General features: G+C 42.7%; 1 protein-coding gene across 4 annotated transcripts in view; it reads left to right on the forward strand.

Moving 5' to 3' along the window:
- FGD5 (FYVE, RhoGEF and PH domain containing 5) overlaps positions 1-26,440 on the forward strand; it is a 141,253-nt gene that overhangs the window by 62,366 nt on the left and 52,447 nt on the right. For all 4 annotated transcript variants that reach the window (XM_028719266.2, XM_028719264.2, XM_028719265.2 and 1 more), the window contains exons 4-5: positions 11,998-12,056; positions 12,166-12,196. In XM_028719266.2, coding sequence (XP_028575099.2) covers positions 11,998-12,056; positions 12,166-12,196 — 90 coding nt within the window. The remainder of the gene's footprint in view (positions 1-11,997; positions 12,057-12,165; positions 12,197-26,440) is intronic.

Here is a 26,440-nt window from a genome sequence, read left to right on the forward strand (position 1 = left end):
GATGTTGGAAGTTTGAGTCTTAAGCCTGGGCCAAATATATGACTGTTCTGCTTTAGGCAAAGGCAGCAGTTCAACATGAGTCAAAATACAATTTTCTGCAGTGAAAAGGAACCAGGAAAACAGAAATTAGTTCATTGTTAGGCTGAGGTTTCAGGTAGTTAGCAGGGCCAGCCTTTCCATTAGGTACAACATGGTGCCCTTCAGATATTATTAGACCCCCATCAGTCCCATACAGCAAATCAAATGGCCATGGATGTTCAGTAACACCCAGAAGGTATTAGCTTGGCTATCCCTGCATTAGAAGAGTGAGGCAGCCACTTCAGACAACAGATTCTAGACTAAGGAGCAATGGCAGCAGCCTCCTGGCCATTCCTTCTGAGCCCCGCTTAGGCATCCCTCAGTTTTAGAAGACAGAGCTGTGTGCGTCAGGCACAGAGCCAGCCCTGTACCCCCTGAGCTAGCCTGCTGCCCGCAAGTGTGGTGGAGGATGCTGTCCCATTCCTGATGCAGAAATAAGATTCAGCTGCATGTCCAGTTGGCTTATGGAATGAGGGGGTGCCATCTTGTTCTTTCCCCTCAGGCAGCAAAATGTCTTATTTAACCATTTATGTCAGGTGTCATTAAAAAAAGGATAACAGAGAACAGGAGCGCCTAACCATCTTTTCCATTAAACTGATGATCAGCAATCTAAGAACACCCCCTTCATTGCTCATGGTTGCTACGCTCCCTATCAGTTGCTCACAATGTGAGATCACCTTAGGCTTTCACCCTGAAGACTCTTGCAGTGTCCGTCACTGCTGGAGGAGAAAGCTGCCCAGACACTGTCATTCGCTAGTCCAGTATTTATGTGTCTGTATGGAGACAGCATCCCCTAAGTTATGGACATGGATTGGAAAATACTGGAGAAACGCTGGTCAGTGCGATAATTCTGCCCCGAGATCTGTAGATGAAGGGCGGTATACAAATTTTAACAACCACCACCACCACCACAAATTTTCTGACACTTCCTCCTAGACCTTTCAGTTCTGAAGAATTACTGATAAAATTTAGCATTCTCTAAATTCCCGAGATGAATGCTGTCAGAGACACTCCTGACAGGATTGAACAAGAAGGATGGCATGTCACTGATACCATAACGTAGCGCTTGTCATAGTTGGTAATATATTACGACTTTCTGAGGCTTTCACACAAAAAGCTCTCAGCCCTCTGAGAGAATTTTAGGCTTCCGTCCCATATATACTTAGCTCAGAAAAGCTTCCATTGAACTAAGTGGAACTTCCTTCTGCATTCATATGTAAAGAAAGATTGCAATATTAGCCATTTTATCGAAAAGCCATGTCTGAGTGATGAAGTGCAAGTAAATCATCTAAGTACCCAGCAAAAGTACTGTCTCTCTCTTGTAGGGAAATCCTTAGCGCAAGATGAAGTAGTTGTAAAACAAGAGCAAATTTCAGTGCACTGTCACTTAGAGAGAATTGGCAGACTTCAGTAGGTTTGGATGCCAAAAATAGTACCAAGGATTTGGAAGTGAGCTAATCTTGTGAAAACAGTATTTGGGCTGGTCTGGAAGCAAGAGTAAGTTTTTGGTTTTCTTTTTTAATGTTTTGCTTGTTAGTCTATGGTTTCCATCTCCCAGGGGAAAATCAGTCTGAATAAAGGCATGAGATCACCTAGCAGATAAGATCTATGGTTTTATCCAGAAAGTGTACTTTATTTTTATTAACAGTGCTTCTACTGAGGGTGGGAAGGATCTGCTATACAAGAGATTCTTGCTCTTCAGTTTTGTGGGCTTAGATCCCCTTATGTCTCTGCATGTAATTTTATACTGGTTAGAATGGGGCTCAGTTAAAAATAAAAACAACTAAGCATATATATTAAAAGTAGCCAAAGGCACAATCAGGTGAAACGTACTTAATTTCATCTCACTGAATGGGAGAGACTTAAGCACCATCCCTTAAATTTGGCTGAATAGTGCCTTCGTGTTTTCATAGAATCACTACACTGTTTCAAAGCAACAGCCACTTCTGACTATGCCACCCTAGGCATGGCCTCTCTGCAAATTTGGGGACATAATTTGGCTCTTGACCACACTTTAAAAAACAAAGAAAAACCCAACATTCTTAGCAGGGGTGGAGGAAGGGGGTGTGGTCCGTCCCGGGTATCACTATGGAGGGGGTGACAAAATGCCAGGCGGCACTCACTGTGGGGCCTGCGCCTAAGCTATGCGTCTCTCCTGGGAGTGATGTGGTGGCTTGGGCACCCGCATGCTCTGCACTGCCCCAAATGGTCCGCCCGCTGCCTCCCCCTTAGCTGTAGGGCTGCTGAGTGGGAGGAGGCAGGCAGACTCCTCAGAGGCCCCATGGAGTGTCCTGCCCCGGCTGGCCTAGGTGCAGGGCACGTGTGCCACCCCAGGTGCCCGATTGGCTTGCTCTGCCGCTGATTCTTAGTCTGGAGTATACATTTGGGTTACATCTTGTGGATCTCTGCTCTTCTGAGCTAACCTCTTTGAAATGAAGCATGCAGCATACCATTGTTATGTTTCAAGGCAGCTAATACATACATACATACAGTGGTACCTTGGGTTACATACGCTTCAGGTTTCATACGCTTCAGGTTACAGACTCCGCTAACCCAGAAATATTACCTCAGGTTAAGAACTTTGCTTCAGGATGAGAACAGAAATCGTGCTCCAGCGGCGCAGCAACAGTGGGAGGCCCCATTAGCTAAAGTGGTGCTTCAGGTTAAGAACAGTTTCAGGTTAAGAACAGACCTCCGGAATGAATTAAGTACTTAACCCGAGGTACCACTGTACAAGCAAAGAACAAAATATTTCCCCCTGTGGTATAAAACAGCAGATTGCAGGGAGCAGTTTTGATCCCAAACCTGGTGCTGAGGGAAGGATTGCCCCCCCCCCCATTTTGCAGCCCATCACTCCAATCAACCTGGTAAATTCATGCAGAACATGTTTGTTTTTAAAAGAGAAGGAATATTCTGGGACATCCAGAACGTCATGGATTTCCCCCATAATAATATGTAGTTTGTCTTATATAATATGTAGTGGGTGGGTGGGTGGGTGTCCCCCCATCCCACCCCCAGAGTCACATTGTATTCTAGGGGAGGTTTTTTGTTTAAAACTGGATCTTCTTATCAAGGTTGGATCCATTGGGGGAGGGGTTGGAATCCCTGGCAGCTGGTGTTGGACTAGCAAATTTCCAACAGGACGCTGTCATTTTTTAAAATTGCCGTGCTACTCCTTGGAGAAGGGGGTGCCCTTCACATAGACCCCTATAGCTCAGTTTTACCCAGCTAAAAACTACCTAGGAGGCATATTGAGGCCATTCTTCACATGTGTGTCTCTTTTATATATTTATTCCATTGCTCTGAGCAAAGGTGACCTTGCCTTTTTCCAGCTTGTTCAAGAAAAAGCTTGCTGGAAGCAAGCATCATATTGGGGCACAAAAACACCTCCTTTCCCTGAAATCCTCATTAAATTACCATTTCAGCCTGAGATAAGGAGAGCCCTTTGCAGGAGGGCTGCCTCGTCATTTCAGGTGCCAAGCACATGGACAATTGTAACCAGGGGCAAGCTATATCTACTCCTTGCATGCAGTCAATGGCACAAATCACCCCCAACCAAGCAGCAAACATCTGAGCTTAGTTTGGTCCAACAAGTGACAGGTTCTTATCCTCAGTGAACAGGGAAGGCGTAAAAACTGGCATGGCTGCTCCATTGTATCTGGGAGAAAATAGATGCATACATTTCTACGAGCAGCTGAAAATTATATATGGGAAGCAAAACGATTTCACGGTAAAGATTAAAGCGGATTAATGTGATCTCAGCAGTAATGCTAATGTTTATAAAGACAAAACTCAGGATACAGATGTTTAAAGGTCATAATAGAGGCAATTAAGCGTGATTTTGGATTTATAGAAAGTCGTTTGCAGCTGTAGGATAGTCCTGCCTGCCATTTACTCTCAATGCAGGAGAAATAAAAAAAGTCACATTCATTATACTTAACTGCTGCCTGGGGTTTCAAGGCAAAAAGTTAATGTGAAATGTGGAGCTAGGAGCAGCACATGTTTTCCCTTGTATGTCTACTCAGCTTGATTCTTCTCCAAGGGGAAGCCCCATTTATGTTAAGAGTAAAAAACAAAAAAGGCGGGGGGAGCATTAAGATCCTTCCCGTTGTGTCTCTCTATACCCGTTTGAGTATATTGTAGACACACAAAATGGTTTCAGTGGGGTAACTATCACCTACAAGCACCAGAAATTTCTCACCCTCAGGGACCCCTAGGCGTTGGAGAGCTGCACCTGACTTGCACATTCCATTTCAATTTTACTCATATAATCTACAAACCCCATAAACATACTTCCCAAACATGCAGCTTTGTTAATTCAAGGCCTTCAGCAAAGGCTGCTCCGTTTGAACTGTGGGAAGCCTAAATTCAGATCAGCACCTGTATACAGGGCCGGATTTAGGTTTGATGAGGCCCTAAGCTACTGAAGGTAATGGGGCCCTTTATATGTCCAGCTGTCCTTTGTCAACAACAAATTGCCGCTGTTTTTTGTGTTGACTATATGCTATATGGTCATTTATGGACCTAATAGGTATCTAAAGCCATTTGCACATAACAAAATATGTATTTTATCAAAGTTTATTTGTTTTGTTTTTTTTAGTTTATATTTTGGAAATGTGCATCCAGGTTTTTTTTCCTTTAATTTTTTTGAGAGCCCCCAAGAGAGTGGGGCCCTAAGCTATAGCTTGTTTAGCTTACATGTAAATCTAGCACTGCTGTATAGGTAGACCTCATCTTACTTGGGGGTTACATTCCTGGCTATCATGTGTATAAGTAAAATCATGTAAAACCTGGGAAGGGCCCCATGCAACCATCTCTACCTGTCCAAAACTGGCACTGAGTGCACCTTGCCCTCCACCCTGCCCCACGAGGCAGAGACCCAGCTCTGGAAAGGTTGTGTGTGGGCTTCCTTGAGGGCTCCCCTGAGATCTCAGATGGCCCTTCCTGGGGTGGGGGGTTCTTGCTCTCCTGCCCTGTTTTGTTGTTGTTTAGTTGTTTAGTCGTGTCCGACTCTTCGTGACTCCATGGACCAGAGCACTCCAGGCACTCCTGTCTTCCACTGCCTCCCGCAGTTTGGTCAAACTCATGCTGGTAGCTTCGAGAACACTGTCCAACCATCTCACCCTCTGTCGTCCCCTTCTCCTTGTGCCCTCAATCTTTCCCAACATCAGGGGGTCTTCTCTTGTCATGAGGTGGCCAAAGTATTGGAGCCTCAGCTTCAGTTTTATTTATTTCTAAATTTTCAGTGATCCATGTGAAGCTGCGATTACGTACGTGAACTTAATGTAAGATGCAATCTGTCTGTACCTTTATGTACCAGTTAATCAACTTATTTGGGAGGTGCATGCCTTCTCCTCTTCTTCCTCCACATCCCTCACCACAGCTCCCAGTGCATCTTCCACACACACACACACACACACACACACACACACACACCCCACTTTGCTGAAGGCGGTGGGGGAACAAAAGGAGGCCAGAGAGTCCATAGCAGGTGGCAACAGAGGAAGCTGCAGCAGGGATCATTGCGCTCTCTGAGGCCAGATCTGCCACCTGAGGCTACTGCCGCACCTCACCTCATGGGTGGGCCGTTCCTGGGCAAGGTCTGCATGTAGGTTCCCACTATTATTGAGAATCCTGATTACTGTATTTTTCCGTCTATAAGATGCCCCCATGTATAAGATGACAGCCATTTTTGGGGACTCCGGTTTAAGAAAATGGGGGAGAAGGCCCCAATGTATAAGATGCCCCCAAATTTTGGGCATTATTTTTTAGGGGGGAAAACCTAGTCTTACACACGGAAAAATACGGTATGTAGAGGTCTTGGCAGTAGCAGGGCCAGGGTCAGCAGACACAAGCCTGCTGTCCCCTCATGTCCTGTACATTTTAATCCATGTGCTACCCCTGTGCACCTCAAATCATATCATTTCTACTTCTCTCTGCTGGGGGGGGGGGAATAGATACTGGCCCTTATTATCTGCATGCTCATTTACCTATACTAATTAATTTAAATGCATGTTGATCTGCAATTGCTGTCCTCCTAGCGCTGAGGCCAAACTGTTTAATGGGTTTAGAGACAAAAGAAATAAAATAAACCCAGCGAGGCTAATTTAAAACTTGCCAAGTGGCAATTCTCTTGCCGTTCTTTTAAACCACTCTTAGTCCACCTCCCGAGGAAAGCTTTGAAAATGCTGCTGTAGGGCTTCTTAATAAAGTCTTGAAAATGCAAGGCTCCCTTTCGCAACTTCTCCTGTCTCTCTACAGGGAAAGGCAGTCAACATCTTATCTGCTGTGTTGGCTTCAAATTTGGAAAAGTCTTTACAATGTGACGAGCTGGTGCCAAATGTTTTAAAAATAAAGCCTGAGACTAGTGTCCCCTCTTGGTGGGTCCTTCTGTCTATGAAGGAAAACCTCTACATTTTAGAAAACCTTAATATACCTGGGTGCAATAACCGTTTAACAGGCATAGTGGGGTCTTCAGAATTTCACATCTTTGATACGTGGTCAACAGTGGGAATGAGACACAATCCCTCCACCCTGCCCTAATGTGTTGCCAGAAATGTATGGCAACAACACAGAGCAAGGGACAGGATGGTGAACAATTGCAGCATGCAGAACAGATCTGTCTGCAAATAGAGGAAATAGCAGGCTAGGCCACAGAGATTTTGCAGAGAGCCAAGCAGCAACAGCCTCACTGTTGCAGCACGTCAAATTGTCTTTGCCGTTTCTTATCTTTCTACTGGGTGGGATTGGTTTCCAGGCTCCATTAATCATTCTGTTTTGCAAACCTTTAACCTTCGTATAATGAAGCAAGCCCACATACTTAAAAAAAAATCCAAAAAAGAAAACCTCGAGCATAAGCCACGTATTTGGGGAGTGACTGTTTTGCGTCCCTTTAAGGAAGAGACAGATTTAGAAAGCTTCTTTCCCCCTACTCCGCCCCACAAAGAGGATGTGTATAATTAAACAGATTCCCCAGGAGATGGTGTGATCTACCTCCCTCCAAGAAAGGGAACAGGAGACATAATTTTCCAGTTTGCATTTTTTAATTTTTAACTTTGAGGCACCTAGGTTTTAGGTTCAACTGACCCTTCTGTGATTCAGCACTATTGTCCTGATATTATTTACCATCCTGTATTGCCATAGTGAACTAATTCTCTGAGTGGGATTGAACGAACTAGTCTCGCTAGATGAAGCCCATGCAAGGACTTCCACCAGCACAACAGGGCTTGCACTGGCAGAACAATTGCCATAATGCCATGTTGAATTCTACTTGTTTCATAGCCTAAATGGTGCCACCAGTGGATAGCAGGCTTGGGGTAATGGCTCCCAGAGAAATAATGCCACCACTGCCTTCAAAGGCCTACTGTGATACCTAGAGTGGTAGAGCAGGTACAAAGGTCAGTGGAAATACTGCAGGTGTTGGCTCACCAGCATTATATGCCCTCGCCCGTTACAATAAAACAAGAAACTTCTGGAGATTTGTCACCTGCCAATTTTGACTCCAAACCCACATGAATAGCAAATTTACTATATATGGAGTAGGTTGGTTGCATGTCTTTTTGTAAAATACAGGCCTCTAATAATTATATTTGTCCAATGACCAACAAATCAAAGTGCTGCACTCTTTTGGGGTCAGAAGAGTCATTGAGGCCAATGGTAGTGGCAGGGTTACCCTTGACTTGAAATCTAGCATTCTCATCATCTCTCTTGGATTCAGTGGCAAGAAAAACTACACCAAAGCGTATTTCTTCCAGAAATTTGCTCAGTCTTGGCTTTAACTCCTCTAGAAATGGAGGGTTTCCCAAACTGTCCTGCTGCCCAATATAAACTTACAGGTTTCTCTTTCTCTCTCTCTCGCTCTCTCTCCCAATCTTGCTATAACTTGGCTAAGTACAGGTCCTATATTTGATTGCAGGACTGAACACAGGGCTGTCTTAAGTATATGCAGTGCCGGGGTGCAAAGATCTGCCCGGCATGCCCCCCCCCAGTTGCCCAGTCCCAGCTGCGCAGGAGGGCAGAGCTGGCCAGCTGCCTCAGCGTCTCGCTGGCTCGGTTGCCCCCAAACTTGCGGTGCTGAGCCGCCTGCAGCAGTAAGCCCACCGCGGTGCTCTGACTAATGGGCGGGCTCTTCCCAGGACTCAATTCTCGGGCCCGGACTCTCAGCCTGGTGCCCCTGAGAGCCCTGCGCCCGGGTGCCCCGTACCCCTAGCACCTATGGGTAAGACGGCCCTGACTGAACAGTTTACTTCTCCATTACAGTGGTACCTCGGGTTAAGTACTTAATTCGTTCCGGAGGTCCTTACTTACTTAACCTGAAACTGTTCTTAACCTGAAGCACCACTTTAGCTAATGGGGCCTCCTGCTGCTGCCGCGCCGCCGGAGCACAATTTCTGTTCTCATCCTGAAGCAAAGTGCTTAATCTGAAGCACTATTTCTGGGTTTGCGGAGTCTGTAACCTGAAGCGTATGTAACCCGAGGTACCGCTGTACTTCTTTCTGTAAGGCTTTTAGATCCCAAAGAACGCTGACATGTTCCATCCTTTAACCTTCTTATTTTCCATCATGCATATGTCAGGTCTTTTAAACCAAAAAGGCAACTGGAGCAGGCTGGTTTAAGGCATTGCACTGTTTCAGAATTGCAAGCCGCCTCCCTAGCATGTACATCATCTTTAGGCGAGTGACAGTAACTCTCAGAGGCAGAGCACTTGCCTTGCATGCTGGAGCTTTGATCTTTGGTACCTCCAGGTAGCAGGAGGTGGGAAAGAGCTTTGCCTGAAACCCTGGAAGACTGCTGCCCATCAGAGCAGGTGGGCACAGTTAGCCTGACCTAATGTAGCTTTCCAGGTTCTTATCAAATCAGTAAGCAGCTGAAAATAGTAGCTGCCTCAGACATGGCTACCTGGAACAGGAAAACAGGAAGCTGTGTCACTAGTGAGCTAAGAATGATGTCCCAAGAATGATGTCTTCCTGTCCCAAGAATGATGAACGGATGTTATCCATAAAAGTGCCTGTACTAGAAAGGGTAAGCACCTCATGAATGAATGAAGAGCTGCTTGCAAAGCGTTAATGGCCTCCTGAAACACATTTGCTCTTGCTAATGCTTCACATCAGACCCTAGCCTGCATTTCCTTGATATTTATCCTGTTATTCATCCCTTTGGCAGACAGTGGCACAATATCAATAAGACACATGCGTTTCATATATAGGGCCAAGTCTCTGTTTTAGCCATGCTGTCTGTGTCTTTTCCTGTCTTATCTGCTTGGGGTGTCACCTGAGCATACAGAGATGAAGACAAAAGGAAGGGAAAAACAGCCTTCAACAAGCCTTCAACAAACGTTGTGCTGGCTGACACGGGCATGTAAATTTCCACCACATGCTTTTCTCATATAGCATATATGAAGAGATTTAGGCACACCTAAGCCTGTTCTTTACTCAAACACTTCTGGTTATAACTAAATGTAAATAGGACTTGGGCTAAGAGAGTATAAATTTCTCGTTGCAAGTTATATTTCTCTATGAACCAACTGATGTTTGGGTGGTTGTTCAGTGTATTCGACAGTGCAGTTTTGACTTCGCAAAGGTATCTCATGCATTCATGGCTATGCCATTTACTGAAACTTAAACCTTTTTAAAGAACATTTTATTTTAGAAAGGCTGAGCACTCTCCTGCTCCTGAAATCCTTTCAAAGAAGGTGGCTAACATAACAAAGACTACCCACCTCTTCGGAACTGGCTCCATCTTGAACCCATAATAACCAACCATTTTAGCAGGAAATTCCAGAAGGGGAAGCTCTCCCCCTATCTTCAACTTTCCTCTTTCATCATAACTGCTGGTGAGGGGTCAGCAGGATTTTGACTTTTTGCAAACAAAACAAAACAAAACAACCTGTCATGGCTAGCACATGCCACCACCTCCCAATGTCCCACATTTTGCGCTTGTTCCTTTTAAACAATTCCCACCCCCTGGAAGTCCGGGTGTGTCACCTCCCCAGTGCTAAAATCCACATCTCCTCTGATATTATATCACCACCACCAGTACTATTTTCCTTCTCTGTGGACTTATCTCCTTATCCCTTATTGGATTAATGGCACTGCCGTTGCAAATACCATGCTAAAGGTAAAAGTATTCGGAGGGAGGGGAAATCTGGAAAGGCCCTTAGATCTTGAGAAAGATAAGGCTATTAAAAGCAACAGGGCTTGTCTAGGCAAGAAGCCAGAACTTTGTGTCAAATCCATTGCTTCCCTCACCAAAGTTAACAGCGGGGGCTGGAGTCTCTGCAGCTACTGGGAAACACCGAGTCTGGGAAGGAAGTGTACATTCAAAGCACTTATTGCTAGGCTAGAAATCAAGCAGCTGGCAAAGTTCTCTAAAATGAAATGGCAGATCTTCATATTTTCACCACCGCTTGGGTTCAGTGTTAGGAACCTGATAGTTGAAGGACCTGAGCTGCCTACATCTCCCTGTTCCCAGAAGTCTGTCTCCGGACACTGTCGTCAATCTCAGAGTTCATTTCCTGGTTAAACAAACAGCAATTAAACAACACAAGACGGGGCAACGCCTAGAGACACTGTCTCAGAACTCGCCCTAGACAGGCCATGTGACACCAGGGGTACCAGTGTTTTGGCTTTTGGCTCAAGACAAATCAATCACTAATAGAATGGCTGACTGTGACAAACTGTATACAAGAAGAGAGAAGGGGCCTTGGTCAGTAGTGAAATATGCTCCGCTTCTTGGCATATCTGAGCCAAGCCCATCAGTAGAGGACGTGCCGAGTGGCCAGGGTGCATTTCAGGGCTTTCTGGCGCTGCTGTTTAGCAGCTTCCTCTGTACCCAAGTGAATGTGTGCATTATTTATATACATGTGTGCCCCTCTCTGTCTGCCTGCCCATCGCTCTTCCAAGAAAGCTTATGCCACTGTAGCATTTTGCGATGTCACTGGAGTCTGTTTATTTCCTTTTTAGTGTATGTCTCCTTGACGTTTGGTGACACTGGCATCATCCCATCATCCCTAGCTAGCAGGACCAGTGGTCAGGGATGATGGGAATTGTAGTCCAAAAACAGCTGGAGATCCAAGTTTGGGGAACCCTACCCTAGAGATTCTAGGGGCATGCTATGTCTCACAAAAGCAAGGAATGTGGTGGCAATAACTTTACCCATCTTTTCCGGAGCTGGCCCTCTGTATATGTTACAATAAATGTCATAAATTTAATTTGTTCTGTTATATAGTAAATTAAGAAATAGCTAGAACTTGGAACAATTTTTGTCTAAGAAGGGGCTCCTGTTCTTTCTGAAATTATCCATTTCTGCCTTCCTTCTTTGTTCCTTACGTATAGGGTAATAATCTATAGCTAAATTAACCATGCTGTTTTAATAGATTATTTTGAGTTTCCCAATAGCTCTCAAATGTCACCCTTGCAGTAATTATCATACGGAGAACCAGCTTCATGTGATCTTTAGAAATTAACATTCCTTGAAAAAGCAAATCAGAAGCGCAAAGCATAATTTATACACCATACTTTATATTTCCTGCAGTCATTCTCCTGTATGTCATCCCCTTGGATGTGTTACTCACATATGGGAAAAGATGAGCACCTAATCAACATTTTGCATTAAATGGATGAAATACCTTTTACATTCTCTTAGCAGACAGATGCTAGGATGTGGCCTATCAGTTGTGCCTGCTTGCCCCATATGGAAAAGATTAACCAACCTTTTCATATTAAATGGTTGAAAGATCTTGCACATTCCTCTACCTGACAGATACTATGATGGGGTGTATATGTTGTCTTGGTTTGCAGGTATGTATTGAAGTTTAAGATTCGCCTCCACAGTACTTTGATGTTCTTATACCACCAGGTCCAAAGAGTGTTCAGACTGTTATGGAGAATTTTTGACCTTTGTTTATTTTGTTTTGTACAGAAAGAAGGACAATCCAGAGCCCACCTCATTGCCCAGGAGCTAGTGTCTTCAGAGAAAGAGTAAGTCCACCAGCTAAAATTTGGTTTGCAGTAAGCTGGGCTGTGCATTGCACACTGATTTATTCAGCGGTAGCTGGTTGACAATTAATAAAACTGTCTCTTTCCACAGATATGTGGAGATGCTCCGGCTGTTACATATGGTAAGTAAATCATTTTAATTGTCAAAACCTAATTGCTCTCTTACTTAGGTATAATTTAGGAGACAGAAAAGGCAGTTGAAGAGGCTGAGGTGAACTCTGTCAGGAGTGGCTTGTCATGCAGAAATGCTCATTGGACCATTGCAAAGGAGTCTGTCTTGTGATAAAAGCTATCCTGCTCTGTATGTGCCAGACATGTAGACTCTCGAGTTCCTCATCAGTCGGAATAGAACTTTGACCGAACAGCTTGATAGGATGATTTGTCTAAAACGACATACTTTTTCTTGAAATCCATTTCATGGAGAAAGAAATTTGGAGGCATTGTATGAGTATTTCCTTACAACTTTGGGATGGGAAGAAGGAATAATTCTTTAGAGCTGCTTTCGTCAGCATGGGATGACTCCAGCAAATTCTTCCCCTATCTCTGTGCAAACAAATATTTTGTATGGTTGAGTAATACAGTCAGCTCCCACTTGGATCTCAGACCTTTGCAGTTCACAGGTCTCTTGTGGAGCCAAAAGCATAAATCATCTCTTAATCTAAAAGACATTTTCTCATTTTTGCACTAGTGGGAATTTCTTGTATGAATCATTTTGTGTGGGGAAAATTAATAATTACAAGGTCGAATAGCTCATTGTTAACCAATAAGTCAGTTAATTAACTGACCATTGCTGCAGTCCTAAACACACTTTCTAGGCTGTAAGCTCCGTTGAGTTGATTGGGACTGCCTTCTGCATAGACAAGCTTAGAATAGCACTGTACGTAAATGGCATGGAGTTCTCACTGGAGATGGCATTCTGGGAAATAATGTGAGAATCTCTGTGAGGTCACCCTAAAGTACCAGTGTCTGGAACAAGCACCTATTAACTAGTGGCTAGGTGGTCTGGTAATGCTCTGGACTCCCTCAACCTGTTATCTTATCAACCATTCTGCGCAAAACAATCCCCACCTGTTGTGGTGTAAGTCCTTCTGGTGGAAAGTCTGAGTCTGAGCCGATGATATTCACCACTCACTTCCTTCACTTCTGCCTTGTTTAATTCACGAACTTTCCAGAAATCTTTGTGTAATATGGGGTTGACCAGATGTCACATAGCTCAAGGAAGGGGGGGAGAGATATAGGCTAGAAGAGCATGCTACTCATTTCCCACTGCCAGGGATGTCAGCTGACTGTTTCATTTTTCTCCCTTTTCACGTGCTTCTTACACGATACTTTTCTCCAATCAACATTGTTGTTAAGTCTTTTCCTGGGCTTGAGCCTGTGATTGATATGCAGGGGAAAGTGATTTTTAAAAAGCCTCATGTGCTTTTTATTTTTTCCATTGTTGGCATTGGTCTGTCTCAAGAGACAATGGAGTGTGCATCCAGGGGTGAAGTCAAACTGCTGCTTTAGCAGCACCAAAGTGAGCTCCTCAGGGTGCATGTCTGGGCAGTGTGCAAGGAGGTCCTGGGCTGCTCAGACCACAAGACCCCCTTCTCGGCCTCACTGATGTGGTCCAAAGGAAACCACATCCTGTTTGGCTGCAGGAGTTGCTGGAAGGAGGCGTACAAGACGCCATCCAACTGTTTTAGGGACACCGCTCTGGATTTGAGTAGGCAGGGTATACTTCTGAATATATTCTGCAAGGCAGCAGATGTCTAGGATCAGAGTTTTCTTTCTGCTAGATGGGCTACCTTCCCAAGTGGATGAGCCCCATCTGCCCCTCACTTCACAGCATTTGCAGAAACCGCCTTCTTTGACCATTGGCCCCACTATTTGTCTCGTCTGCTCCATCTGCTGGAGCCTGTCTTTGCATGCAGGGGATGTCCCTAACTCACTGAGGGTTTGATACCCATTGGCTCCCTTCATCTGTTTTAGCTGGCCAGTCAAAGCTGTTTCCCGGCATTTGGCCGCTGTCGCATGCTGACAGCTTCTAGGAGCCACAGGTAAAAGTTGAGTGCAGGGTGAAAACTGAAGGTTGACACACTATCCCAGAAGGAGCATGAAATGAAATGTTCCCCCACCGGAGGTTCTACCCCTTTCCTCACCCCATGCACCCCAATTTTATTCATATTAAGAACACAGGAGCAGGGCCACAAACAGAGGGGGGATTGGCACCCCTAGGATTCCTTCTTCTTGTCAGCTATTTTAACATAGGTAGTTTTGTCATTATTAGGAACACACTTAAAAGGTAAAGGTACCCTTGACCATTAGGTCCAGTTGCGTATGACTCTGGAATTGTGCTCTCATCTCGCTCTATAGACGAAGGGAGCCGGCGTTTGTTAGCAGACAGTTTTTCCTGGTCATGTGGCCAGCATGACTAAGCCGCTTCTGGCGAACCAAAGCAGCACACGGAAACGCTGTTTACCTTCTTGCCGGAGCGGTACCTATTTATCTACTTGCACTTTGACATGCTTTTGAACTGCTAGGTTGGCAGGAGCTGGGACCAAACAATGGGAGCTCACCCCATCATGGGGATTCGAACTGCCGACCTTCTAATCGGCAGGCTCTAGGCTCTGTGGTTTAGACCACAGCGCCACCCCGGGCACACTCTTAGACACCCTTATTTCTGATTCATTATCACTGTTCCTGTCAATTCAACTTACGGGGGGACGGGACCTTTTTTAAAAAAAACCACTTTGTATCTTCTGTTACATCTCAAGAGAGCAAACAAAAGTGGACCACACCTTCATTTAGAAAAAGAAAAATTCTTTTTATCTCCTTAAAGTCTCAGGAACACCAACTTTTCCCTGACACCTCCCCCTCCCCGCAAATCGGAGCAGATCCCTACTCCATTCAGCGGAACTGAATCAGTTTGGCCTTTCAGCAGGGACCTTAATAGTTTGATTGATTGCCAAAATGATGACATTTCCATATACTCACTCTGCTATTCAACCGAAAGAGTGGAAACATTGTGTGAGCTCAAACTTTATATTAGCTGGTGTGGCTCAAAAATAAAGTGTATGATGTTAATCTGGAAGTGTAGCTGCTCTTCATCCAGCTTTGATTACAGTGTTTTAGTAAGAAGTTCAACAAATTGTGGGGAAAGGAGATTGGGCAAAATTAAGAGGAAAACTAAGTGGAGAGTTTATCCATACCATGTTCATCATATGATGACTGCAGAATCAAGTGCTGACTCACATATATGCCACTAGAAAGCAAACACGATAGAGAGAACTTGCACTGTCACTAGGCACCACTTCAAACAGGGCAAGCCCAAGAAATTTTGCTGGGAGATAAGCCCCAGAAGTGGTGGGAGGTTCAGCTTCCCACAGATTTCTCCTCCCGCCCATGAAATTTCCCAGGTGATTCCCCCTTGCACCCCTCAACCCCACTGTGGCTCAGAATTTTAGCTGAAAGTTCTTTGTAGAGAACATTTGTTTCAGTACCATCATAAGTCCTTCCATTTGTCATTTTGCTTTTGCATCAGTGGTTTGCTAGAAAGACAGAAAGCATGAAGACCAAACTGAATATAGCTATACAATGCTACATGTGTTGCAAACATCATGAGATTTGAGCCAGTAATAATTAACTGGAAATGATTAGGAGGGGTAGTGAGCAATGAGCCAAAGCACACTTTCTTCTGCCTTGGGTTTCTTGGACAGCATTGAAAGTCCTGTTGGACTAATCAAGTGCTTGTTTTGCTAATGAAATCTCCCAATGAATGGGAGAAGTCTGTCTAAATGAAAAAAAAATACGTTGAATGTTACAGTGCCCAAAGCACTTGACAAAAGCTTAGAGGGATATAACATCTGAGAACAATAGGCTGTTTTCAGCTGCAATTGGCTGATTCATTTATTCTTCTGCGTCTTCATTTTTTCCTAGTCAGCAGGTGGGAAAATAACTCTTCATGGGTCTTTACAGAGGGAACAGGAAGCCAAAATGGCTGTTCAACTACTTAGTGTCCCTCCTTTAAACGCACACGCACACACAGAGAGAGAATGTGTGCCAGCCCTTCTTGGCCTTTGGCCAAGTACTTTGCAAACAGCCTACTGGTACAGTATTTGAAACGTGCATTGTACAGTTTGCCAGTGCTTAGCCTCATTTGATTTTGGTGTGTGCGCAAGTTTGTTTGTGTGTGAGTGAATGAGTGAGTGCATGTACTGAGTTCACAATCCATGACCTAATTTCCACCCAGCAGTTGAAGGATAGTAGGCAAATTGTGTCTGCTGTGTTAGAATTTACTGCAGCTCATCTTCAATTGGAAAAACAGTGTTGCTGTTCTCTGCCGTGCAAGGCCACTCATTCTGCACCCTCAGAAATGCCTCAGCTTAGCTCAAAGCATAGACTGTGGTAGCTTGGTCCTTGCTCAACTTAGAGACTGTCTTGTACTCTGTGTGCCATCATGGTCTCTTAAATCTGATAAGAACAGTGCAAGTTGCTGAATCAGTGCACCAAGTACATATGACATGAGGAAGCCATCAGGCTTTCTGGTTAGCTGACCTTACTGATAGCATGGTCTCCTGTTTTCTCCTTGGCAGCCCCCCACCTCCGCAATGCCACTTCTACAGCAGCCTCTTGGCAGATAGGTGTTGTTGATCTCATCCCACCCTTTATCCTCCCCACCCCCCATTCCTGGTCTTGATCTTCACTTACCTCTTCTTCCCTGGTGGAGTATGTGTGCCATTTTGTGGTTCACCTCAGGTTGGGCTGGCCCTGGTTGAGATTAACCAGCATTTAAGGTTCAGACATAATGCTGCACTACTTTTCAATTGAGCAGCTGCACAGGTGGAGGGAAGAGGAAGAGGGAGCTGACAAGTCCCAAGCTCATTAGTGTAATAAGCCATAGTTTATTTTTACATCTGAATGCTGCCATTGACTAATTGACACTTCCAGCATTCATTCATGAGAGAGAGAGCTACAAAATGCTGGGATTCAAATTCTCTTGCTTAGATCTCAGGACCATGTCACATTTATGTTCTACACAGTGTCTAGAAAATAGCTGGCACTCTGTGAATGTGAAATAACAGTTGCAATTTTTTTAATGGCAGAAATAGTGCCAGGAGCATACACTCCAGTTTGAGCCTCATGAGTCACTTAGAATGTAATTGGATGGCTCTAGTTCTTTCCCCATTTCTGAATCTAGCAGGGAATTGTATGAGCTAAAAAATATTTGGTACCTTTTCCCTCTTCTTTCTTGGACTGTGTTTTTCAGATGATGAATTTGGAGACCTTTCGGGTACTGTGATTGATCAGAGTTATTGGGACTGCAAAAGTACTTTACCTGTGATTAATGGTTTCCCAGGCTTTCAGCACTTTAGGCAACAGCATTTTTTTCTTTTTATGGATGCTTACAGCATTACTATTAGGCTTTGGTTTTGCAGAATTAATCATTGCGAGGCTAGCCATCCTGGCTGCTGGAATTAATTCATTTGTCTGAGAATTAATTATAATCACACGTCTATTGAGGCAATTAATAATATAGTAACATTTGCTTGAAATCCATGAGAAAGAAAAACTTTAGTTTCGTTAAGTGATTTTTTTTACAGATTTGAGGCATAGCTTTGGCTGCTATAGTGTGATGATGTGTAGTGAACTCTCAGGGGGAAATAATCTAGAGAAATTCTTGGAAATCTCAATAGTGTCAACCTTTAAACTGAAATGGTAAAGGGCAGCAACAGATATATCACACAGTGCAAATGTTCCTTCTGCTTTTTTAAAAAAGACAAATAGAAGAGAAGATAAATGAGCCAACACTACTTGCCTCATTTCATGCTCATTTTTGTGAGTGTTCACAATCACCTTCCATTTCCTGCTATATTCAGCACTTGTGATCACATCTGTTTTTCGGTGGTGTTCTTTGCAGCAACATTTTCCTTTTGCTTAAATCTTCTTCACCACCCTTGGTTCCACATGTCCACATTGCCATTTGTTACCAGTGGCTTTAATAACCCACTTGATCTGTTCAGTGACACCACAACACATTGCGTAATGTGATGGTATCATGGATGAAAATTATCAAAGTTTCTGGGTCACCACAGTCAGTAAGGCAAAAGTGTGAGAGGAGTGAAAATGCAGCCGAGAAGCACCAGTGTCAGCTAGAAAGACGTAAAAGGACATCAAATAGCATTGGAGCAGTGAGAATGTTTGGTGAGCATTTTTCCCACCTAGGATTCATTCAGCTGAATGCCTTGCTTTCAAAGTGAACCCTGACATTTGAAAATGTTTAGTGCATCTCCAACATAGACTCGTGAACATCAGCCCTGATCCTCAAACACCAGCCCACATGGAGAGTGGTATATGTCTTGGAAAATTCTCCTGTTAGATAAATCTTGCTCTTTTTCAGGTAGAGTAGTTTGTGTTAGAAAGAAAGAAAAAATACATTTCAGATTAAAGGAGAATAATACAATTACAAAGATATATATTAAATATCTAAAAGCAGCAGTCAGTTTTAAAATCAAGAGCAGCAGATTCATACATGAAAGCCTATTTCGAAAATACGATAAGGAGGAAGCCTGGCTTGTCTCCACTTGGAGAGTATTCCAGAGCCTTGACACCATCACTGAAAATGCTCACTTTTGTAATACACTGAGTTGATGGCAAGGAGGACAAAGCAGATATTAAAGCCCAAGCAGGTCAATATAGAAGCAGACAGCCCTTAAAAGTAATTATGTCTGGGACCATTTGGGAGAGGGCTGGGCCATTTTTTTCAGTTCATGTGGGGCAAAAATAACCCCCCCCCCAAAAAAAAACCACAGGAGGGGGTATTCTTAGAAATAATAATAATATTATTATTATAATAATTTATTATTTATACCCTCCCATCTGGCTGATTTTCCCCAGCCACTCTGGGCGGCTCCCAATCAAGTATTGAAAACAATACATCATTAAAAAATGTTCAGATTGGCTTTCCTTAGTTAGATGAGATGGCCAAAATTGTTTTCATTTTTATAGATTATCATTATCAATTTAAAACCCCCAAGCAAACAGCTGTTTGCAGCTGCTGTAAAACTCCACAGCCACCCCACTGCATGTTCTGTAGCCTGTGACAAAATTACAATGGGAGTTAAACTACATCGCATCATGTCACATAGTGAATTCCGTGATAAGTCTGTCCAGGCTCCAGGAAGCACAGACCATAGAAATCCTGGTTGGTTATGTGGCTGCTCACAGCAGCTGCACTGGCCTCTACCCACCCCCCAATCTTTCTTTAAGGGGGGATTTATTTATTTTTTAAAAGCCCTCAACTACCTTGTCTAACTTGGGTTAGCCAAACACACCCACCCTCAAATATTTCTCAAAATTTATCCTAACCCCACCCTGCAAACCATCAGAAAATCTACCTCCACTTTTTCAGGGATAGAATGGATCCCCACCCCCCCAAAAAAGTGGAGGCAGATTTTCAGGACACCGTGGGTTGTATCTAACATTAGTTTTACGCAGAGTAGAGTATACCCTTTGAAATTCATGGGCATGACTAATTTGGTTCCTTTCAATTCAGTGAATCTTAGTTGGATACAATCCCTTTAGTTCAGAGCTTGAAAGACGAATAATCAATGTTCTCTCAGATTGGTATGGTGTGTTTCATGGGACTGAGTAACAGTCCTGATTAATTTGAGGTGAAAATACCAAAAGTTCCAGATTAATTTGAGAGGAAAAGATCGAAAGTGCCTATACATTTTTTGAGTACCTGTGTAGTTCTTCATGAGTGGAAATGGAAAGTGGCAAAGTGATACAGTGCTAGTATTAATGATGGAGGGAGATAATGTGCCAAGCTTTCGGAGCAATTTACCAGCAGTGGTAAAGGTGTAGCAGTAGAATGGCTACGCTGTGTAAACTTCACTTTTACTTTGTGCTTGCTGAAGAAAGTCAACATAGTTTTGAAAGCAGCCATAAAATTTCGAGTTTCTTCACTGAAACCATGAGTGTTTGATTTTGCATTCCATCTAACCCGATCTATAGAGGTACCTAAATGCATGACGTATGAATGGCATCCTTGGATGAGATATATGGCCATGGTAGTTTCCTATTAAAGCACTCTCTTGCACTCTCATAGCATGTTTTGCCATACTGCATGCAGTGTGACTGGGAAATGGTCATTCACAATTTTGGGAGGATGGTGGCTGCTATTTCTATTAACTCTGCTGAATCTTTGCTTTTGGTGGATTGTTAAAACAGCTGCACTCCCGACTTCCGGTCGGTGCCAGCGCTTAATGGCGGTCCTACCTCCGAGCTCCGGAGAAGGACTGCTCCGCAAGTTCGGGTCTTACCCGCTACGGCGAGTGGGGGACCCCTAAAATCTCAGGCGCGGAAGCCTGAGAGCAAGGAGACTCGGTGGGCACCTTTGCGCCCCCCGGTACTGTGAAAGAGCCTTTTTAAAGGCTCCGGAGCGGCATCGGGAGTGAGCGCGGTGCTGAGAGTCGCTACCCAGCCTGCGGAGTGAAGCCGCGTCGCCATTAGCGGAGAGCGCCGATTCCTTCCTGAAAAGAAAATCTGGACTGGATTCCCGTGAGTAAGAAGGGAAAAAATCAGGAACCTTTAAAAATAGAAAATTTGGCTGAAAACGGGAGGGCAAAAAATAAGGAAGTCTGCCCCCCCCGGACTGCAGGAATTTAAAGCAACGAAAGACCTCGCTGCAGTTATTAGAAACTTAGTTGCGAACTGTCAAACCTGAGCTGTCAAAAGTATCTCTCCCCTCCAGATTGGCAGGAGAAGGGGGAAAAAAGACAGTCTTGTGAAGATACTTTTAATTTAAAGGGAAACAAAGTTTTTCACTGCTCTGATCCCCGGGACGACCTGCCAGGACTTAACACCGGGAAAACTGTTCTTTAAAATAACTTTGAAGTGGACATAGACTATACCTTAAATGGTGAAAAAATCTTAAGACATTTAAGATTTGAATGGGACTTTGTTACTGACATTGGACTAACCAAATTTAAATTGGAGAAAAAGTTTTACAACTTTAATGGCGGATTTGAGATTTTCTACATCCGGCTTTCTGTCTCTTTGTTGTTTCTAACTTGGAAACTTTTAACTGCTCCCTCTTGAGGGCTAAGAGGGAAAAATTGCAAAGTAACTGACTAATAGTGGGATTTTCCATTGCAAGTTTTTCCTGTGAGAACGGCCTTGGGATATGAGTGGCACAGCAGAGGAGATAAGAACCAGATCTAAAGCTAAACTAACACAAAAGAAAAGAGGTTCAATCTCTGGCAACACAGTGCCTGCACCGGACAGTGTGACAGCAGCATCAATGGAATCTATGACACAGGCACTGCTTAAAATAAATCAATCCCTTGAGGCCTTAACAAAGCAATCTACAGAAAATTCAAAGAAATTGACAGAACTTACAGCAAGATTGGATCTGAATACCACATCAGTGGCAACAAATACAGAATCTATAAATAGACTGATTCAGGAATCTTCAGAAACAAGGAAAATTGCAGAGAGTGCAAAATCTGTTGCAGGTGAGACGCAGGAAAGACTTGTGCCGATTGAGAAAAAGGTGAATGAGCATGAAGCGGCCCTCTCCTTACTGGAATTACAACGGAAAGAACGAAATCTGAAATTTAGACAGGTTCCAGAGAAAGAAGAGGACAATCTGGCGGAATTTCTCACAGAGGCAATTCTGGAAAATTGGCAAGGAGATCTGGAGGAAGATGAAGTGGGGATAACAACTGCTTTCAGACTTGGTAGAAAGCAAAGCAAGAAGTCAAGGGATTGTCTGATCACCTTTAGAACCAAAGAGGAAAGAGACAAGATACTGAACCTTCACTATCAAAAAGCTTTGGTGATTGGAAATATTCAAGTCCAAATCTTTAAGGACATCCCTAAATACATCTTGGAAGTGAGGACTTTTTATAGAGATCTTGCCAATTTGCTGAGGAAGAACTTTATACCCTTCAGGTGGGAATTCCCACAGGGGTTGTCCTTTAACTACAAAGGGAAGAAAGTAAGAATAAGAACAGTACAGGAGAAAGAGTACTTTTTGGAGAGAAACCTAGAGGACCTACAGAAAGGTACGGTGGACCCGGCAAGAGAAGGACAAGGATTAACATCAGAAGGAGGAGGGCTAACGGACATTGCAAATCTATCATTTGGACTACCACAACCGCCAACTGAAGAGGAAGAAAAACTTGGAGCAGTCGGAGGATCAAACATCTAACAAACAAAATGTCTCTGCAACTTCTAAGCTGGAACTGCAACGGTTTGAACCATCCCAGAAAAAAACGACAGGTTTTCCACATTTTGAAAAGGGAACAACTGGATCTGATATGTCTACAGGAAACTCACATAACTAGAGCACACAGGAAATTGTTGGTGAACAAAAGATTGGGACAAGAATTTATATCTTCCGATAAAGTAAAAAAGAGAGGAGTAGTGATTTATGCAAAGGAAAAACTCGACCCAAAATTAAAATTTAAGGATGAAGAAGGAAGATACCTGGCAATTGAAGTACAGATCCAGGGGGAAAAATATTTGATAATTGGAGTATATGCACCAAATGATGGGAAGGCAGAATTTTTTAAGAAGTTGCATGAGACCTTACTAGATTATCTCGACTGCAAAATAATAATGATGGGGGACATGAATGGAGTGGTTTCTACAAATATGGACAAGGCACAAAGACAGACAATATCTAAAGAAGGAAGATTACCAAAGACTTTCTTCGAGATGACGGAAAATATGGACTTGATTGACATCTGGAGAACAAAGAATCCTCTCGAGAGAGAGGGAACTTTTTTCTCGGAATCTAAAATGACATGGACGAGAATCGACCAAATCTGGGTGTCTAGTGTGATGGCTACAAAGATTAAAAAAGTAGAAATCTGCCCAAAAACCTGCTCCGACCATAATGCCGTAAAGATGGAAATGAAAATGACAACAACTGGATCCTTTAGATGGAGAATGAATGACTCCCTATTTAGAGATGAACAATTCTGTATAAAGGCCCTAAAGACATTGAAAGATTACTTCGAGATAAATTTGAGAACAGATGTGGAAAAAAGAACAATTTGGGACGCGAGTAAAGCCGTGATGAGAGGCTTCCTGATACAACAGAATTCAATCAAGAGGAAAAAGCAAAATGAAAGGAAAGAAAGAATTTTAGAAAAAATGAAGGAAGGAGAAAAGAAACTGAGGTCAAAACCAAAGTCTCAAGAAATTTTGAGAGAGATAAAATATTATCAGACGCAATATATGGAACTGACAAATCAAGAGATAGAATGGAAAATTAAACAAATGAGACAAAGGACTTTTGAGTCTGCAGACAAGTGTGGGAAGCTCCTTGCATGGCAACTGAAAAAGAGGCAAAAATTGAATACAGTTACTTGTTTGGAGATAGAGGGAAAGAATGTTCATAAGCCAAATGAGATAAGTAACTGTTTTCAAAGTTTTTTTAGGAAATTATACACACAAGGGCCAGTAAACGAACAAGAAATAGAAGAATTTCTTAAAAATTATGGACTACCGAAAATTCCAGAACAGGGCAAGTTGATTTTGAACGAGAAAATAACAGAACAGGAAATAGAGGAGGCCATTCAAAAGGCACAACTGGGAAAGTCTCCAGGACCAGATGGACTGACGGCTAGATATTATAAAGCTTTGAGAGAAGGTTTAGTGCAACCATTGAAAGAAGTTTGCAATGAAATATTGGAGGGGAAAAAGGCACCTGAAACGTGGAAAGAGGCCTTTATCTCACTTATACCAAAGACCGAGACTGAAAAGAACCAGGTTAAGAACTACCGCCCGATATCATTATTAAATGTGGATTACAAAATTTTTGCAGACATTTTAGCAAAAAGACTGAAGAAAGTATTGACAGGCGAGATTCATAAGGATCAATCTGGCTTTCTCCCGGGAAGACACATGTCTGACAATGTGAGGAACATAATAGACATTGTGGAACTGTTGGAAATGAACATTAACAGAAAAGCGGTTTTGATTTTTGTGGACGCGGAGAAAGCCTTTGACAATATTAGTTGGAGTTTTATGAAAAAGAATCTCCAAGGGATGGGGGTAGGCCAAGGTTTTGAAAATGGTATAGGTGCAATTTATTCTGAGCAGAAGGCAAAGCTAATTGTGAATAATGTGGTAACGGAAGAGATAGCTATAGAGAAAGGAACACGACAGGGATGCCCTATTTCCCCCCTACTTTTTATACTGGTTCTGGAGGTTTTGCTAAACATGATTAGAAAGGACCAGTTGGTTAAAGGAATTCAGGTCGGAGTGAGAGAGTATAAATTAAGGGCATTTGCAGATGACCTAGTTTTGACTTTGCAACAGCCAATCACTAGCACAAAAAGAGTTTTAGAACTGATCGAGACGTTTGGTCAAGTTGCAGGATTTAAGTTGAATAAACAAAAAACTAAAGTCTTGGAAAAAAACTTAACAAATGAAGAAAAAGAGACATTCCAGAATGAAACAGGTTTGGAGATAGCAAAAAAAGTGAAGTACCTGGGGGTGAATTTGACATCGAAAAATGTGAATCTTTTTAAAGACAATTATGATAAATGTTGGACAGAAGTTAAGAAAGATTTAGACATATGGTCAAGGCTGAAACTTTCCTTGTTAGGCAGAATTGCTGTTATCAAAATGAATGTATTGCCTAGAATGTTATTTCTGTTTCAGACATTACAAATAATAGACAAGATGGACTGTTTCAAGAGGTGGCAGAAAGACATATCGAAATTTGTTTGGCAGGGCAAAAAGCCAAGAATAAAATTTAAGACATTAACAGATGCGAAAGATAGAGGGGGTTTTGCCCTGCCGGACTTAAGACTTTACTACGAATCAGCAGCGTTTTGCTGGTTGAAAGATTGGCTGCTCCTCGAGAATACAGACATTTTGGATCTGGAAGGATTTGATAACAGATTTGGTTGGCATGCATATATATGGTATGACAAGGTAAAATTGCATAAAGGTTTTAAGAACCATATCGTGAGGAAAGCTTTGTATAATGTTTGGATTAAGTATAAAGACCTGTTTGAAAGTAGAACCCCCAGGTGGTTGTCACCAATGGAAGCAAAAGAGGTGAAAAAATTGAATATGGGTTTTAATTGGCCTAAATATTGTGAAATTATAGAACAAGATGGTGAAAATGTAAAATTGCAGAGTTTTGAGAAACTGAAGTTTAAGGTGAGAGATTGGTTACATTATCGACAGATAAATGAAGTATTCAAGCAGGACAGAAAGAAAGGCTTCCAAGTGGAAAAGTCAAAATTAGAAACAGAACTGTTAGAACCCAATACTAAAAATTTGTCAAGAATGTACAACTTGCTGTTGAAATGGAATACTCAAGATGAAATGGTGAAATCTAATATGATTAAATGGGCACAGGATATTGGGCATGACATTGAACTTGCTGACTGGGAGCAGTTATGGACCACTGGTGTTAAATTTACGGCATGCAATGCCTTAAAAGAAAACATTATGAAAATGATCTACAGGTGGTACATGACTCCTGCTAAGTTAGCAAAGATCTATCATTTGCCCAACAACAAGTGTTGGAAGTGCAGTGAAACGGAGGGAACCTTCTATCACCTTTGGTGGACCTGCCCGAAGATTAAGGCTTTCTGGGAAATGATCTATAATGAAATAAAAAAAGTTCTGAAGAGAACGTTTGTTAAAAAACCAGAGGCCTTTCTCTTGGGTATGGTGGGCCAAATGGTGCCAAAGAAGGATAGGACATTTTTTATGTATGCCACTACAGCAGCAAGAATTCTTCTAGCAAAGTATTGGAAGACGCAAGATTTACCCACGTTGGAAGAATGGCAGACGAAGGTGATCGACTATATGGGACTGGCAGAGATGACTGGCAGAATTCGAGACCGGGGGAAAGAGGCGGTGGATGAAGATTGGAACAAATTTAAAGTTTATCTTAAAAACTGTTGTAATTTGGAAAATTAGGGGCTCAGAGTTATAAGAGATAAAGAACTACAGTTGTATTAATAACTAACTGAAGTTAAATACATGAAATATATTTAAGTTATGATCAGAGGGTTGCTGAAAAATCTTGAAACAAGAATGCAGAAAAGGGGTGGTATGGGGAAGTCGTGTTTTTGTTTGTTTACGTTTATGTTTTTGTTTTGTCTTTTCTTTATTTATGGAAAACTAATAAAAATTTACTATAAAAAAAAAAAAAAAACAGCTGCACTCCCCTCTGCCTGGTACTCCACTCAGGCTGGCAACATTCTAAATTTTTGCTTGTTCTGTGTACAGTAGTCTGTAAAAACACAAACTCTCACCAGGATTTATCCAAAGTGTCTGGACATGGAATATCCTGTCTCAAGTTTAAAAGTGTAATGATATTAAAGCAATGTTTAAGGCTGCAG

Source organism: Podarcis muralis, chromosome 2 (genome assembly GCF_964188315.1).
Source record: "Podarcis muralis chromosome 2, rPodMur119.hap1.1, whole genome shotgun sequence".
Taxonomy (NCBI): Eukaryota; Metazoa; Chordata; class Lepidosauria; order Squamata; family Lacertidae; genus Podarcis; species Podarcis muralis.